A 16,931-nucleotide genomic window follows, 5' to 3' on the forward strand; every position below is an offset into this window, starting at 1 on the left:
TTTCATTTTCAGTGGTGTAAATCTGAATTAAAATGAGGTTGGCATTTCATGACGTACTACTATAACCATGCATTTTTGAATGAATAAAGTTGGTAAGATATATTTTATTACTTTTGAATTACATATATATATATATTTTGAGATGGAGTCTCGCCCTGTCGCCCAGGGTGGAGTGCAATGGCGCAATCTCAGCTAACTGCAACCTCTGCCTCCGGCGTTCAAATGATTCTCCTGCCTCAGCTTCCCTCGAAACTGGGATTACAGGTGCCCACCACCATGCTGAGCTAATATTTGTATTTTTAATAGAGATGGGGTTTCACCATGTTGGCCAGGCTGGTCTCGAGCTCCTAACCTTGTGATCTGCCCGCCTCAACCTCCCAAAGTGCTGGGATTACAGACATGAGCCCCTGCGCCTGGCCCTGAATAAAAAAAAATTTTTTTTAGACAATGTCCCACACTGTTGCCAGGCTGGAGTGCAGTGGCGTGATCTCTGCTCACTGCAACCTCTGCCTTCTGGGTTCAAGTGATTCTCCTGCCACAGGCTCCTGAGTACCTGGGACTATAGGTGCCTGCCACCATGCCCGGCTAATTTTTGTATTTTTAGTAGAGATGGGTTTTTGCCATGTTGGCCAGGCTGGTTTCAAACTCCTGACCTCATGATCCGCCCGCCTTGGCCTCCCAAAGTGCTGGGATTACAGGCATGAGCCACAATGACTGCAAAACCCTATTTTTTTTTTTTTTTTTTTTTTTTTTTTTGAGACAGAGTTTCGCTCTTGTTACCTAGGCTGGAGTGCAATGGCGCGATCTCGGCTCACCGCAACCTCCGCCTCCTGGTTTCAGGCAATTCTCCTGTCTCAGCCTCCTGAGTAGCTGGGATTACAGGCACGGGCCACCATGCCCAGCTAATTTTTTTTTTGTATTTTTAGTAGAGGTGGGGTTTCACCATGTTGACCAGGACGGTCTTGACCTCGTGATCCACCCACCTTGGCCTCCCAAAGTGCTGGGATTACAGGCATGAGCCACCGCGCCCAGCCACAAAACCCTATTTTAAAATAGGGACCAAGTTATAGCTCACTGTTGTTAAAACCAAACTTTATGCACAAGTGTGACCTTACTATCTTTTTTTTTTTTTTTTTTTTTGAGACGGAGTTTCGCTCTTGTTACCCAGGCTGGAGTGCAATGGCACGATCTCGGCTCACCGCAACCTCCGCCTCCTGGGTTCAGGCAATTCTCCTGCCTCAGCCTCCTGAGTAGCTGGGATTACAGGCACGTGCCACCATGCCCAGCTAATTTTTTGTATTTTTAGTAGAGACGGGGTTTCACCATGTTGACCAGGATGGTCTCGATCTCTCGACCTTGTGATCCACCCGCCTCGGCCTCCCAAAGTGCTGGGATTACAAGCTTGAGCCACCGCACCCGGCCGACCTTACTATCTTAATGGCATTTTAAAATTTATTTCAGGGCCGGGCACGGTGGCTCACGCCTGTAATCCCAGCACTGTGGGAGGCTAAGGTGGGTGGATCACGAGGTCAGGAGTTTGAGACCAGCCTGACCAATATGGTGAAACCTCATCTTTAAAAAAATAAATAAATGGCCGGGTGCGGTGGCTCAGGCCTGTAATCCCAGCACTTTGGGAGGCCGAGGCGGGTGGATCACGAGGTCGAGAGATCGAGACCATCTTGGTCAACATAGTGAAACCCCGTCTCTACTAAAAATACAAAAAACTAGCTGGGCGTGGTGGCGCGTGCCTGTAATCCCAGCTACTTAGGAGGCTGAGGCAGGAGAATTGCCTGAACCCAGGAGGCGGAGGTTGCGGTGAGCTGAGATCGCGCCATTGCACTCCAGCCTGGGTAACGAGAGCGAAACTCCGTCTCAAAAAAAAAAAAAAAAAAAAAAAAAAAGAATTAATAGGAATCGGGGAAGGAGCAAGAAAAAAAAAACTATCAGTCAAATAAATGTGAGAGGGGGATAAAGGGATTATTCCAGGTAAAGAAAGCAAGTTCAAGGCTTAAGAGGCAAAAGGTGGCTTGGTGTGGTGGAAAAGGTGAAAGAAATTTGCGACTGGAAAGCAAGAAATACGATCGAGAAGGGCCGAAAATAAAAAGCAGACAGGGAGAGCCCAGATACTGAAGGTTCTAGACAGCCTCAGTAAGGTTTTGGAGCTTTGCCCTGAAGGCGTAGAATGCCTTTGAATTGTCTGAAGTAGGTGGTAACTTGATCAGGTCTGATTTTGGCAATGATCACTTTTTTTTTTTTTTTTTTTTTAATACGGAGCCTTGCCCTGTCACCAGGCTGGAGTGCAAATGGCACGATCTCCGTTCACTGCAGCCTCCTCTCGGGTTCAAGCGATTCTCCTGCCTCAGCCTCCCTAGTAGCTGGGACTACAGGCGCTTGCCACCACGCCCAGCTAATTTTTGTATTTTTAGTGGAGATGGACTTCACCATGTTGGCCAGGATGGTCTCAATCTCCTGACCTCATGATCCGCTTGTCTTTACGGGCGTAAGCCACCGCGCCTGGCCTGCAAAGATCCCTTTGAGTGATCCCTGGAGAATGCTTTGGAAGGAAGCAAGTGTGCACGCAGCAGGACCTGTTAATGTATAAATCCTACCTGGACCTCATCATTGGACAGGGGAGGTGGGGAAGACAGTGAAGATAAAGAAAAGGCGATGAACTTGAAAGACTCTGTTTTTTTTTTGAGATGGAGTTTCACTCTTGTTACCCAGGCTGGAGTGCAATGGCGCGATCTCAGCTCACCGCAACCTCCGCTTCCTGGGTTCAGGCAATTCTCCTGCCTCAGCCTCCTGAGTAGCTGGGATTACAGGCACGCGCCACCATGCCCAGCTAATTTTTTGTGTTTTTAGTAGAGACGGGGTTTCACCATGTTGACCAGGATGGTCTCGATCTCTCGACCTCGTGATCCACCCGCCTCGGCTTCCCAAAGTGCTGGGATTACAGGCTTGAGCCACCGTGCCCGGCAAGACTCTGTTTTTAAAAAAGGTAGAATCCATAGAACTTGGCAATGGATTGGATGTGATAAGTGAGAGAGAGGAATCAGTGATGACTGCCAGGTTTCTGACCTGAACGAATGGATGGATGAAGAGAAGCTGAGTTTTTGGGAAAAGAGAACCAAACATATAATACCAACATTTAAGACATAAGACTAAGAAGCTTAAGGAAAGCGTAGAACCTTCAGTCTGCGACTAGCGGGGCAGACATTGCTGGGCAGCCTCCCACGCCTTTTCCTTCGGGAGACCCAAGCAAACAGCGAACTAAGGCAAAGAACCACGCGAAGGAGACCCCACTGAGAACAAGGCGCGAGCCCTGCGCATGCCCACTGAGTCCCGGAAGCCGAGTCTGCGCAGTTAGGGGAACTCTGACCCGTAGGCGGCCTGTGCGTCTCCCCGAGCGCCTAGGCGCTGTCGAGCGCTACCTTTTTCACGTATCCGGTCGCCCCTCCTTCCGCCCGGGACGCCAAGCCCCACCCACCGTTCCCGCCCCTTCCGTGTTTTGGTGCACACGGGTTCCGTCAGGCCCAGCTGCCATTGGCTGTCAGTCGAATCCGAGAGCGACGATTGGCTTTCCTTGACCGTCCCTCAAGAGCCTCCCCGGAGATTGTCTGAGGTGGGAGAATAGCTGAGGGGACCCGGAGCCGACGGACGGTAAGCTGAGACGTGTGCTCTGCGGGAGGCCAAGCTCTTCCCGAGCCACCTCGGCGAGTCTTGCCGCTTGGCCACGCTGGTCTGCCCTGGTCCGGTCCCCTCACCCCGGCTCCAGCCTCCCTGCTTTCTAGTGTAGGGGCTTCGCTGCGGCTGAGACTCGGTCGCCGTCACGCCTTAGAGGGAAGGATTCCGGGAAGCCTGCGGGACTGCGAGTGAGAGGTTTTGCCCAACGAGACAGTCTCCTTCCTTCTGTCCGAATTCTACCTTTCCTTCGAGGCGTGGTGCGGGACCCACAGCGTAGGGGAGCTTTCCTTTTCGCCTGACCGGGGGTAGGGGGGTGTCGGGGGGCGGGTTTCTCTCTGTCCTGGTCTCCCTCAACGGGTACTTTGCTTTAGTCGCGGTCTTCACATATCGGCCTTATCTTTTTGGCCAAATTGTGAGTTCTTAGGCGTTTAGGACCTGAGCCCTCTTTTTCTTGAATACTAGAGTTCATTCATTGTCTTGCGTTACAGTATATGCTCTGTTAAGTGGTGATCATGCCCCTATCTCCTCAGAGTAGAAACAAACGACGCAGAGAGATATTAAAGAAGACAGGGGGACAGTGAGAGAGAGTTAGGGAGCTTTGCCTAGGTTTCATATCATTCTATATCGCCAGGTAGCTTGCCTCCGTGGTCTTACCCACCAGTCTAACAGCAAGTGTGTGTTTAGAATATTTGCGCTCAGCACTGCGCTCGGCACATTGTAGGGACACAGGGAGTTCTGATATGGTTTCTTCTGAGAAGCTTCTGGTTGTCCAATTGGGTAAATGAGACTACAGTACATAAAACGACGTGGCAATATAAAAATAGGGTTGAGGTTTTATGGTGTCACCTGTGCCAGCCATAGAACCAAGGAGCAAGAGTAGATTCAGGGATAGGGTAGCTTAGAAAGGCTTCCTGGAATGTGATTATCTCCTGATGTTTATTGAGCACCTGGGGTGTACAAAGCTCTGTGCTGAATCTGAGAATGAGAAGTGAATAAGTGATGGCCACTGTCCTGAGAAACTCCTAGTCTAGGGGAAACAAATTTCATTTCATTGATAGCGAAAATGTGTATAGATGCTGTGGGCAGTAGATGGGATGTGCCAGCTGTACCTGGATGCATTGGGAAAGGGGTCATCAGAGAGGACTTTTGGGTTTGAAGAGTGAATAGAAGTTGCGCAGGTAGGCCTGGCACGGTGGCTCATGCCTGTAATCCCAGCACTTTGGGAGGCCGAGGTGGGCGGATCACTTGAGGTCAGGAGTTCGAGACCAGCCTGGCTAACATGGTGAGACCCCCCCATCTCTATTAATATTACAAAAACTAGCTGGGCATGATGGCATGTGCCTGTAGTCCCCGCTGTAATACTTCGGAGACTAAGTCACGGGAATCACTTGAACATTGGGAGACGGAGTTTGCATTGATCCCAGATCGCACTACTGCACTCTAGCCTGGGGGACAGAGCAAGACTCTGTCTCAAAAAAAAAAAAAAAAAAAAAAAAAAAAAAAAAAAAAAAAAGTTGCATAGGCAGAGAGTTTTAGGGGAATGTAGAGTATTCAGAGACAAAGATGACTGAATCAGAGGAAGAGGGAATGAAGTATGGATGAGGAAGCCAGAGAACATCATCGTGTGGGAGAAAGAGCCTGATCTTTGGATTGGAATGAGGGTGCTCTTACATCAGATGAAGTGTAGAGAGGACTCACCACAGGGCTGACACACCATAGCCTCTCAATAGATGTTCGTTTTTCTACCTATACCTGGAGAAGTAAAATTGATACACCTTTGAGAAGGGGTTTCATACTGTAGGTTGTATACAGTCAGAGGAGTTGTGGAATTTTATGTCTTTTATTTTTTTTTTTTGAGATGGAGTTTTGCTCTCCTTTCCCAGGCTGGAATGCAATGGCACCATCTCGGCTCACTGCAACCTCCACCTCCTGGGTTCAAGCAATTCTCCTGCCTCAGCATCCTGAGTAGTTGGGATTACAGGTGTGTGCCACCACACTTGGCTAATTTTGTATTTTTAGTAGAGATGAGATTTCTCCATGTTAGTCAGGCTGGTCTTGAACTCCCGACCTCAGGTGATCTGCCCACCTCGGCCTCCCAAAGTGCTGAGATTACAGGCATGAGCTACTGTCCCTGTTTTTTGGTTTTTGTTTTTGTTTTTTTTTTAGACAGGGTCTGGCTCTGCCATTCAGGATGGAATACAATGTCGTGATCTTGGCTCACTACAACATTTGCCTCCTGGGCTCTAGCCATCCTCCCACATCGGCCTCCCAAGTAGCTGGGACTATAGGTGCATGCTACCATACCTGACTGATTTTTATATTTTTACTAAAGACAGAGTTTCGCCATGTTGTCCAGGCTGGCACAAACTCCTGAGCTCAAGCCCTCTGCTCGCCTTGGCCTCCGAAAGTGCTGGGATTGTGAGCCACTGCGCTCTGCCCAGCAGTCAATATTTGTAATAGGATTCACTGTTAGTCTGTGAGCAGCTCAGCAACCCCATGTACACCCCAGAGTGGTAAGGGTGGCTGGATTCTTCTCTGAGGAGGAGAAAAGACTATGTAGGCATAATAGGTATAGTAGCTTCAGAAAAGCCTGTATTGGAGAAATGAAAGATCTTCTGGTTTTTTATATTTTCTGTTTTTTTCCTTTTAGTATTCAATAAGGCCTTTTTCAGAGTTCCCACCTCTCTCAGTTCGGCTAGAGAGAGCAACTTGGTGGGGTCAGCAAGAATCAGTGAGAATTTCTGAGAAGTGACACTCAGGAGACAGAGCCAAAGCATTCATTTGTCCTCTTTCTACCAGAAGTTTTGCTTGCAATGTCACCTTCTGTTCTGTGTTTTGTTTATTCTTTTATTGTTACTCAAAGTATGCTTCTGAAACTGCTTGTATCAGAACTGGGGTGCTGACTAAAAAGGGCAGATTTCTAGGTTTAACCGCTGCCTTCCTAAATCCGAACTTCTCTGGCAGGTGCTGGATAACTCTACATTTGTCTGCAGATCTGTAATCCCAGCACTGTGGGAGGCCGAGGTGGGTGGATCACCTGAGGTCAGGAGTTTGAGACCACCCTGGCCATCTTGATGAAATCCCATCTCTACTAAAAATAAAAGAATTAGCTAGGTGTGGTGGCATGCCTGTAATCCCAGCTACTCAGGGGGCTGAGGCAGGAGAGTCGGTTGAACCCGGGAGGAGGAGATTGCAGTGAGCCGAGATTGCACCCATGCACTCTAGCCTGGGTGACAGAGGGAGACGCTGTCTCAAAAAATAAAAATAAAATAAAATTGAGAACCTTTAGGTTTTGTTTATTTTGTTTTGAGACAAAATCTCACTCTGTCGCCCAGACTGGTGTACAGTGGCACGATCTCGACTCATTGCAGCCTCTGCCTCCCAGGTTCAAGTGATTCTCCTGCCTCAGCCTCCCAAGTAGCTGGGATTACAGGCTTATGCCACCATGCCTGGCTAATTTTTTGTATTTTTAGTAGAGATGAGGTGGGGTTTCACCATGTTGGCCAGGCTGGTCTCAAACTCCTAACCTCAGATGACCCACCCACCTTGGCCTCCCAGAGTGCTGGGCTTATAGGTGTGCACCACTGTTCCTGGCCAAGAACCTTCAGTTTTGTATTTATCTTTTTCAATAAATATCCATTACAGACTGGATGCAGTGGCTTATGCCTGTAACTCTGACCCTTTGGGAGGCTAAGGCAGGTGGATTCCTTGAGTCCAGGAATTCGAGACCAGCCCGGCAACATGACAAAACCCTGTCACTACAAAAAAAAAAAAATACAAAAATTAGACAGATGTGGTGGTTCATGTTTGTGGTCCCAGTTACTCTGGAGGCTGAGGTGGGAGGATCTCCTGAGCCTGGGGAGGTCGAAGCTTAGTGAGCTGTGATTGTGCCACTGCATTCCAGCCTGGGTGACAGAGTCAGACTCTGTCTCAAGGAAAAAAGAATATTTATTACATGCCTAAGCATTCCTAGCACTGTATAGACACCCAAGGTGCGGTATAAACTAGACAGATACGACTGTTTTTTTTTTTTTTTTTGAGACGGAGTTTCGCTCTTGTTACCCAGGCTGGAGTGCAATGGCATGATCTCGGCTCATGGCAACCTCCGCCTCCTGGGTTCAGGCAATTCTCCTGCCTCAACCTCCTGAGTAGCTGGGATTACAGGCACGCACCACCATGCCCAGCTAATTTTTTGTATTTTTAGTAGAGACTGGGTTTCACCATGTTGACCAGGATGGTCTCGATCTCTTGACCTCGTGATCCACCCGCCTCGGCCTCCCAAAGTGCTGGGATTACAGGCTTGAGCCACCGCACCCGGCCTAGATACGACTTTTTATATTCAAATGGAGTCTGCATTTTGACAGACGATATTACCAGAGTAGTGGAGTAAACCATTGGATAGGTTAGGTAAAGGCAGATTGTATGACACTTTGAAAGTCTTGTCAGGGGACTTATGATTCAATAAGAAATAAGGAGCTTCTGGGCTCATCTACAGGCTATATGGAGTAGAAAGAGTATAAACTCTAGAGTCAACCCAGCATGACCCTACCATTACCACTAGTGTGGCCATGAGCAAGTCAGTTGATCTCTGGAACTTCAGGTGTTTATCTATAAATGATGTTAAAAATAGCACCTACTGGCCGGGCGCGGTGGCTCAAGCCTGTAATCCCAGCACTTTGGGAGGCCGAGGCGGGTGGATCACGAGGTCGAGAGATCGAGACCATCCTGGTCAACAAGGTGAAACCCCGTCTCTACTAAAAATACAAAAAGTTAGCTGGGCATGGTGGTGCGTGCCTGTAATCCCAGCTACTTAGGAGGCTGAGGCAGGAGAATTGCCTGAGCCCAGGAGGCGGAGGTTGCGGTGAGCCGAGATCGCGCCATTGCACTCCAGCCTGGGTAACAAGAGCGAAACTCCGTCTCAAAAAAAAAAAAAAAAAAAAAAAAAATAGCACCTACCAGCTGGGCGAGGTGGCTCACGACTGTAATCTCAGCACTTTGGGAGGCCGAGGCGGGTGAATCACCTGAGGTCAGTCAGGAGTTCGAGACTAGCCTGGCCAACATGAGGAAACCCTGTCTCTACTGAAAATACAAAAATTAGTGTGGCTTGGTGGCGAGTACCTGTAATCCCAGCTGCTTGAGAGGCTGAGGCAGGAGAATTGCTTGAACCCAGGAGGCGGAGGTTGCAGTGAGCCGAGATCGAGCCATTACACTCCAGCCTGGGAGATAAGAGCAAAACTCAGTCTCAAAAAAAAGCAAAATAAATAAATAAATAAAAGCACCTACCTCAAGAGGATGGTGTTGGTAACTAAATGGCATAATCCAAATAAAATGCTTACTGTGGTGCTTGATATATAGTAAATGTGAAATTAAAAACAAAAAGTTGTATCATCTTCAGAATGTTCAGACGTTAAGAGTTAAGTTCTTGACCAAGGTCATACTGCTAGTAGGTAGTAGACAGTAGAGCCAGGATTTGAACTTTGATCCTTCTCAAAAGCCATCTGTTTGAACCTGAGCATTGTTCTGTCTCACATAGGAATAATGCCTTCTTGGTAGATTGCTCTGAAGCTTCATGGGAAAATGTCTGTTAAAGCGTTTAGCTTAGTGTCTGACACACACTCAATAGTGTTAGTTTTGTTTTCTCTTCCACAAACACCTGACATCTTCCAGGGATTTAAAGAATTACTTCATCCTTACTGAAAAAGCACAGGGTTCCTCATGGGTCACTTGGAACAATACCTGCTGATTCTAGGGATGCTGCCTGCCCAGCTTTTTGCACCCAGCAGCACTTGGGGGCAATTCCTGCAGCTGTGGATTTCTTCCTCTTCCTCTAGGGTGAAGGCCATGCCACCTCCTGGGAAAGTTCCCCGGAAGGAGAATCTGTGGCTACAGTGTGAGTGGGGTTCCTGCTCCTTTGTGTGCTCAGCCATGGAAAAGTTCTTTGAGCATGTCACTCAGCACCTACAGCAGCATCTGCACAGCTCTGGAGAGGAGGAGGAAGAGGAAGAGGAGGATGACCCCCTTGGTAAGAGAGCAGGACACAGGAAGGGGAGGAGCTCAAGGAAAGGTGGAAAATCTGACTTTCCTTTCCTTACGGGGAGAAGGCAGCCTGAGAGAATGGTAGTTTATTTTTTTAACTGTGTTCTTGTGTATAAAAACATTGTAAACTCATTTACAGAAAACTCAGTCAACAAGGATATAAGGAGTAAATTTGCTATCAAGAAGTAATTGCTGACAGTACTTTAGTGAACATTATTTTTGACATCTCTCTGAATATGCTTTTTTTTTAAAAAAAATCATTCTGTACAAACTGTTAGCAATGTGTGTGTGTGTGTCTTGTTTGTTTGTTTTTACTCTGCTAGTATTCCCAGTTTTTTTCTTCTTTTACTGCAACCATCAGTCAGGAATACATCTTATTTTTGGGAGACAGGGCTACACCCTGTCACTGAGGATGTAGTGCAGTGTCACAATTGTAGCTCACTGCAGCCTTCAACTCTCAAGGGATCCTCCTGCCTCAGCCTCCTAAGTAGGTAGCTAGGACTGCAGGCATTTATCACCACAACAAGCCAATTTTTAAAAATTTTTGTTTTTTTAGAGACAGGGTCTTTCTTATGTTGCCCACTGATCTCAAACTCCTGGCCTCGAGCAGTCCTGCCACCTCAGCCTTCTGAATAGCTGGGACTGTTAGCTTGCACCACCAAGTCCAAGTCCAACCCCACTCCCACCTCCCACTTTTTTTTTTTTTTTTGGAGGCGGAGTCTTGCTCTGTTGCCATGCTGGAATGCATGCTTGATCTCAGCTCACTGCAACCTCTGCCTCCTGGGTTTAAGCAATTCTTCTGCCTTAGCTTCCTGAGTAGCTGGGACTTGAGGTATGCCACCACGCCCAGCTAATTTTTTTTATTTTTAGTAGAGACCAGGTTTCACCGTGTTAGCCAGGATGATCTCAATCTCTTGACCTTGTGATCTGCCCACCTCAGCCTCCCAAAGTGCTGGGATTACAGGTGTGAGCCACTTTACCTGGCCTCACCGCTTACTTTTTTAACCTTTCTCTGACTTATGTTTTAGGTATGCCTTTTATCAATATCAAATAACTGGGATTTTAATAAAATCCAATCGGAAAACAATAACAATGGTGAACTCTTCTATAGTACCTACTGTGTGTCAAGTATTGCTGAGTACTTTTTTAAACCAACATTAAAGCATTATTTTCCACAGATCTATGAAATAGGCACTATCGTTATACCCATTTTACAAATAAGGAAACCAGAAGCACAGAGGAATAAAATAACTTGCCCAAGGTCATGGTACTAATAAGTGGCAGGATTTAAAAAAAACAAACAAACAAAAAAAAAAAACGCTGTTTTTTAGAGACAGAGTCTCCTTACGTTGCCCAGGTTGATTTCGGACTCTTGGCCTCAAGTGATCCTCCTGCCTCAGCATGCTGAGCAGCTAGGACTATAGACATAGGCCATGACAGCTGGCAGGAATACGTTTTTCTTTTACTTTTTAGTATATTTTTATTTTGCCTGTGGCACAGCCTTCAGGAGGTTCTGAGAACATGTCTCAGGAATACATTTTGTATCATAACCTTGTACACAAAAGTTATTGAAATACTTTCTTTTTACTAGATGCTTTCTGCGATGTTCTATTTGATTTAAAAAGAAAATGTGGCTTGCAGTTCACTAAACTGATTTCATCACCACTAGTGGGTCACAACACTGTCTGAAAAACTATTCTACAGAAAATATGGAGGCAGCTCTCCTTCTCACACCAAATTTTGTTTTAAGTCTGGTGACTATGAACCATAACTGATAGTTTCAAAAGTCAAGTCATATTTATACAAAAGAAAAATTGGGGAATGATTATATTTTCTAAAACATGTATGTTTCAAAACAAGTTAATTCCTATAAAGCACTGAAAATAAAGTGCTTAGAGATGCTAGAGAGATAGGAAATGGATTGGAAGAGTTGATGGGGCCTTCTTGGAGCAAGCAGATCTTGAGCAAAACATGAGGGGAAGGAGGATTGGTGGTTTTATAAGAAGTGGGAGGTGTCTGAGATCGAGAGGTCTTTAGGAACTGCAGAAACTCAAGTCAGAGGTCTTGCATGCCAGGCATTTCTGCTGTCTGTTTCTGGCATAGGCCTTGTGTATACTCTTACCTCTCCCTAGACCACACATCTTCACCTATTTACAGATACTCGTCCTTCATCCTTCAGAGTTCAACATGTGGACACTTCTCAGAACACCCATGTCTACATCAAATTACCTCTGTTTAATACTTTCATAGCACCACATATATCCCCCCCTTTGTAACACTCATCATTGGTCGCAGTTTTATAGTTATAGATGTGATTATTTGATGATTATGTTTTCTACCTGACTGAAAGCTATGTGAGGGCAAGGAGTGGGATAGTTTTTACTCGTTATAGTCCCTAAACCTGGCACACAATTTATGGTCATTAAATACTGGTATTTGCTAAATGAACTCCTGGTAATTTGGTTAGAGTCCAGCCTCCTCACTCTCTGCTTAGTGCTGTAGGTGGAAGGTGACTTGAGCCTTGGAAAGTGTCAGACTCTTCCTTTTAAACCCCTTTCTACAGAGGAAGAATTCTCCTGCTTGTGGCAGGAATGTGGCTTTTGTTCTCTGGACAATTCTGCTGACCTCATCCGCCATGTCTACTTCCACTGCTACCACACCAAGCTGAAACAGTGGGGGCTGCAGGCCTTGCAAAGCCAGGCTGACCTCGGCCCCTGCATCCTGGACTTCCAGAGCCGGAACGTCATCCCTGACATCCCTGACCACTTCCTGTGTCTGTGGGAGCACTGTGAGGTCAGCAGGCAGTGCCAGTAGTCGGGGTGGAAGGAAGCTGGGGATATTAACTCTGATGCCTTGTCCCTTTCAGGGATGCTTTACATTTCCAAGATTCCTGCTAGTATCTCTTCTCCATTTCTTTTTTTTTTTTTTTTTTTTTTTTTTTTTGAGACGGAGTTTCGCTCTTGTTACCCAGGCTGGAGTGCAATGGCACGATCTCGGCTCACCGCAGCCTCCGCCTCCTGGGTTCAGGCAATTCTCCTGCCTCAGCCTCCTGAGTAGCTGGGATTACAGGCACGCGCCACCATGCCCAGCTAATTTTTTGTATTTTTAGTAGAGACGGGGTTTCACCATGTTGACCAGGATGGTCTCGATCTCTTGACCTCGTGATCCACCCGCCTCAGCCTCCCAAAGTGCTGGGATTACAGGCTTGAGCCACCGCGCCCGGCTCTCTTCTCCATTTCCTTTGCTCTCTTTAAAATTTATTTATTTTTTATATACAGGCTCTTTGTCTGAAGCCCAGGCTAGAGTGCAGTGGTACAATCATAGCTCACTGTTACCTTGAACTCCTGGGCTCAAGCAATCTTCCCACCTCAGCCTCCCAAGCAGCTAGGACCATAGGCATGTGCCACCGTACCCAGCTAATTTCTAAATTTTTTGTAGAGACAGGGTCTGGGTATGTTTCCCAGGCTGGTCTCAAACTCTCGGCCTCAGGTGATTCTCCTGCCTCAGCCTCTCAAAAGTACTGGAATTACAGGGTTGAGCCACCATGCCCGGCCACTCCATTTCTGTGTAGCTCCTTTCCTCAAACTTTCCCATCCCCATCAAGTTAATTTGGGAGAGAGCCAAGAATTATTTGGGCACATAGGGGTGATTTCCTCCACCCACCCTCAGTCCTCACCCCAAGTTGCCCCTGGCACAGAGTTCCTTCGACAATCCTGAGTGGTTTTATCGCCATGTGGAAGCCCACAGTCTCTGCTGTGAATACGAAGCAGTCGGCAAGGACAACCCTGTGGTGCTGTGTGGCTGGAAAGGTAGGGCTACTCCTTAACTTCTGGTCTCTGGAAAAAACTTTGGGGTTGCTGAAGAGCTAGGACAGGAAGGGATGGAAGTCCTACGGGACAAAGTTGGCTACTGGTTGGAGAGACTCAGGGGTACTAGATCCTAGCCCAAACTGGGATTTTGTGGCTGGAGACTGACAGGGTTCCTTCCCAGGCTGTACCTGCACCTTCAAGGACCGCAGTAAACTTCGGGAGCATCTCCGCAGCCATACCCAGGAGAAAGTGGTAGCCTGCCCCACCTGTGGGGGCATGTTTGCCAACAATACCAAGTTCTTGGATCACATCCGTCGCCAGACCTCATTGGATCGTAAGTAGTCAAGAGGAAGTGGGATGGATGCAGGCTGTCCTGCTTGGAATGGGTTAGGGGCATGTGTCTCGTGGGGTGGCTGCTGAAGAGACCTGCCTCTTGGCTCCCTCTTCTTTTTGGGCTCAGGTACCTCCCATAGTCTCTTTGCTGATTCAGATTTATAGACATTGTTATTCAGTACTTACTGTGTGTCATATCAGTTATATTAGGGAATCCTCACAACAGCCCCATGAGGTAGGCTTCTTATCCCCCTTTTTGCAGATGAGGAAACTGAGGCTCAGAAAGGTTAAATCACTTACCTGAGATCACACAGCTAGTAAGTGGTGAAGCTGGAATTCTAACTCAGGTTCTCCAAGTCCCATGCTCTTTCCATGATACTGTGTCCATGCATAGCTCCCTAAGCTCCCCTTTTCTCCTTGGGTGGTTCCCTTCTGCCTGGGATGGTTCTCCTTTCCTTTCTGTGTCTCTCCACTACCCCCTACAGCCCTTCTTTCTTCTGCCTGCCCCACCCCAGAGCAGCACTTCCAGTGTTCTCACTGTTCCAAGAGATTTGCCACAGAGCGGCTGTTGCGGGACCACATGCGCAACCATGGTGAGTGCCTGCAGTCCCCAGCCTCCCTGCTGCCCTCCAACGTTCTGCAAGTTCTCACATCACAGCCTCCTCTCTGCTCCTCTCAGTGAATCACTATAAGTGCCCTCTGTGTGACATGACTTGTCCGCTGCCTTCCTCTCTCCGCAACCACATGCGCTTTCGTCATAGTGAGGACCGGCCCTTTAAATGTGACTGTTGTGACTACAGGTAAGGGGAACCAGGGACCAGAAAACAGTTTGTGTTCCAGAGTTCCCCATGTCCTCCAATCCCTCCTGATTTCTCATGGCAGCTGCAAGAATCTTATTGACCTCCAGAAGCACCTGGATACCCACAGCGAGGAGCCAGCCTACAGGTGTGATTTTGAGAACTGCACCTTCAGTGCCCGTTCCCTCTGCTCTATCAAGTCCCATTACCGCAAAGTACATGAAGTGAGTGAGGCTGTTGGTGGGAAGGGCTAATGGAGGTATGGGGGACCCGGGGTGAAAAGTTGGTCTCATTTCTCCCTTCCCCATCAGGGAGACTCTGAGCCAAGGTACAAATGTCATGTGTGTGACAAATGCTTCACACGGGGTAACAACCTCACCGTGCACCTTCGTAAGAAGCACCAGTTCAAGTGGCCTTCAGGGCATCCCCGTTTTCGGTATGTCTCTCAACCCTCCTTCCCAGATCAACACACTTGTTTTTATACCTTTTTAACAAGTTTTAAAAACCTTAATTTGATGATGGTTTTATGTCTACCATCTCCATTTAGATTCAGAGAACCCTAAGAATAGTGGGATAGGAAAGCTTATTTTTCTGGTTTTTGAATCTTGTAGGCATGGTGCCAAACCCAATAAATGGTCCCCAAAAGTCCTGCAGCCAGAACTAGAGGGTTCTGATCCTTGGCTCCAATGCCTTCTCATAAATCCTTTGACACTCTCATCCTCTAACACAGTCAGTCAGTCTGTCTGTTTCTCTGATTGGGTTTCTACATAAAACTTTCTATTTTAAGTAATGATCTTTCTGTCTTGCCTTTTCTTCTACGTATTCTAATAATTAAAGAACTTTTTTGTCTTCAACTGCTGTCACTTGGAATTCAGGACTTCTTCCATCCCTCATGTTTGTTCCTTACTTTGCCAGCCTCCAGGCCATTTCTGTATCCCCCTGCCTGGGTTTGCTGCCCTTTATGCTCCTACCTCACCAGGTACAAGGAACATGAAGATGGCTACATGCGGCTGCAGCTGGTTCGCTATGAGAGTGTAGAGCTGACACAGCAACTGCTGCAGCAACCACAAGAGGGATCGGGCCTGGAAGCGTCACTGAATGAGAGCAGCCTGCAGGGCATTATTCTAGAAACAGTGCCAGAGGAGTCAGGACGTAAAGAAGAGGAAGAGGGCAAGGGCAGCGAAGGGACAGCCCTCTCAGCCTCTCAGGACAACCCCAGTTCTGTCATCCATGTGGTAAATCAGACCAGTGCCGAAGGCCAGCAAGAGATTGTCTACTATGTGCTCTCTGAAGCCCCGAGAGAGCCTCCCCCAGCCCCCGAGCCACCCTCAAGGGATATCATGGAAAAGTTTCAAGGAATAGCTGAGGAGCCGGAGATCCAGATGGTGTGAAGGCCGCAGAGCCAGACCACTTCTTCCCCAGGCCCTGGAGTTTGAGCTAGGCAAGTGGCAGTGTCCCTAGTGGGCAGCCGTTGCCAATGGATGCCTTTAGGAGTGGTACTGAGAGGAGTGTGGTTTACTCTGGCTCAAGTTTGCATCATTCTGCAGACTCTAAAGACTTCCCGTTTCTGCCAGACTTCATTTTGTGGGGAGCCTGAGGACTTTGGATTCTTGAGGGGCTCCTGGATTTGTGTGTTCTTGTTAAAGGGGCTGTTATCAGACTTAACCATAACCCTCAAGACATGCTTGACAGTGATTAAATCCTTAGCTCACATCCATTCCCATCTTTAGGGGTCCTTAGGCCCAAGGGTGGCATGTGAATGGTCCCTACAAGGGTCCTTTCTTCATCACCAACCAAGGCATTGAGAACTAATTAGCCATTTACTCTTAAGGTTTTCTCTACAACCCCAAGGACTTTCATGGTTATCCTCAGGGACAGGATTGGAGGCATTGAGTGTGTTTGTTAACGATTGTTTTTGGTAATAAAAGAAATGCTTGAACTCTTACTCATTTCTTCTTACATTTGGTGGCAGTTTATTAGGTAATGAGGAGATACAGCTATTCAGAAGAGGCGCTGAATGGTTAGGCTTGTTCCCCTTCTGGTGACTCAGGTGGTTTGTTTTTTGTTTGCTTAACTGTCCTGTTGTCCTTTCCTCCTCCCCTTGGTGAAACTTCTCTATTTCTACTCAGACTATATACCATTTCCGTGGAGGCCCCAGATCTTTGGCCATGAGTGGGCAGTAGTGGTGTTACAGAATTTTAGAATGAACAAGAATGGGCTCATCAGGATAGGGCGGCTGACCATGGCCTCACTCTCAATACTGATTAGAACT

General features: G+C 47.4%; 1 protein-coding gene across 10 annotated transcripts; it reads left to right on the forward strand.

Moving 5' to 3' along the window:
- Window positions 1-3,588: 3,588 nt before the first annotated feature.
- On the forward strand, window positions 3,589-16,604 carry HINFP (histone H4 transcription factor). Of its 10 annotated transcripts, none has more exons than XM_074400712.1 (10): window positions 3,589-3,660; window positions 9,516-9,706; window positions 12,284-12,513; window positions 13,418-13,529; window positions 13,711-13,863; window positions 14,348-14,455; window positions 14,542-14,662; window positions 14,745-14,883; window positions 14,971-15,095; window positions 15,639-16,604. In XM_074400712.1, exons 2-10 carry the CDS (start codon window positions 9,526-9,528, stop codon window positions 16,048-16,050), a joined length of 1,581 nt encoding a protein of 526 aa, XP_074256813.1. In that variant the 5' UTR covers window positions 3,589-3,660; window positions 9,516-9,525; the 3' UTR covers window positions 16,051-16,604. The 10 variants fall into 10 exon arrangements, with proteins under 10 accessions (XP_074256813.1, XP_003923658.1, XP_074256820.1 ...); XM_003923609.3 differs by having other exon boundaries at window positions 14,378-14,455; XM_074400719.1 differs by having other exon boundaries at window positions 14,378-14,455; window positions 14,971-15,099; window positions 15,575-15,798.
- The last annotated feature ends 327 nt before the right edge of the window (window positions 16,605-16,931 follow it).

This window comes from Saimiri boliviensis, chromosome 6, assembly GCF_048565385.1.
Source record: "Saimiri boliviensis isolate mSaiBol1 chromosome 6, mSaiBol1.pri, whole genome shotgun sequence".
Classification (NCBI taxonomy): domain Eukaryota; kingdom Metazoa; phylum Chordata; class Mammalia; order Primates; family Cebidae; genus Saimiri; species Saimiri boliviensis.

Coding starts and splice junctions, on each gene's coding strand:
- HINFP (XM_074400712.1), top strand. CDS start 9,526: ATGCCACCTCCTGGGAAAGTTCCCCGGAAGGAGAATCTGTGGCTACAG. Junction 9,707..12,283: donor AGAGGAGGATGACCCCCTTG/GTAAGAGAGCAG, acceptor CCCTTTCTACAG/AGGAAGAATTCTCCTGCTTG. Junction 12,514..13,417: donor GTCTGTGGGAGCACTGTGAG/GTCAGCAGGCAG, acceptor CCCCTGGCACAG/AGTTCCTTCGACAATCCTGA.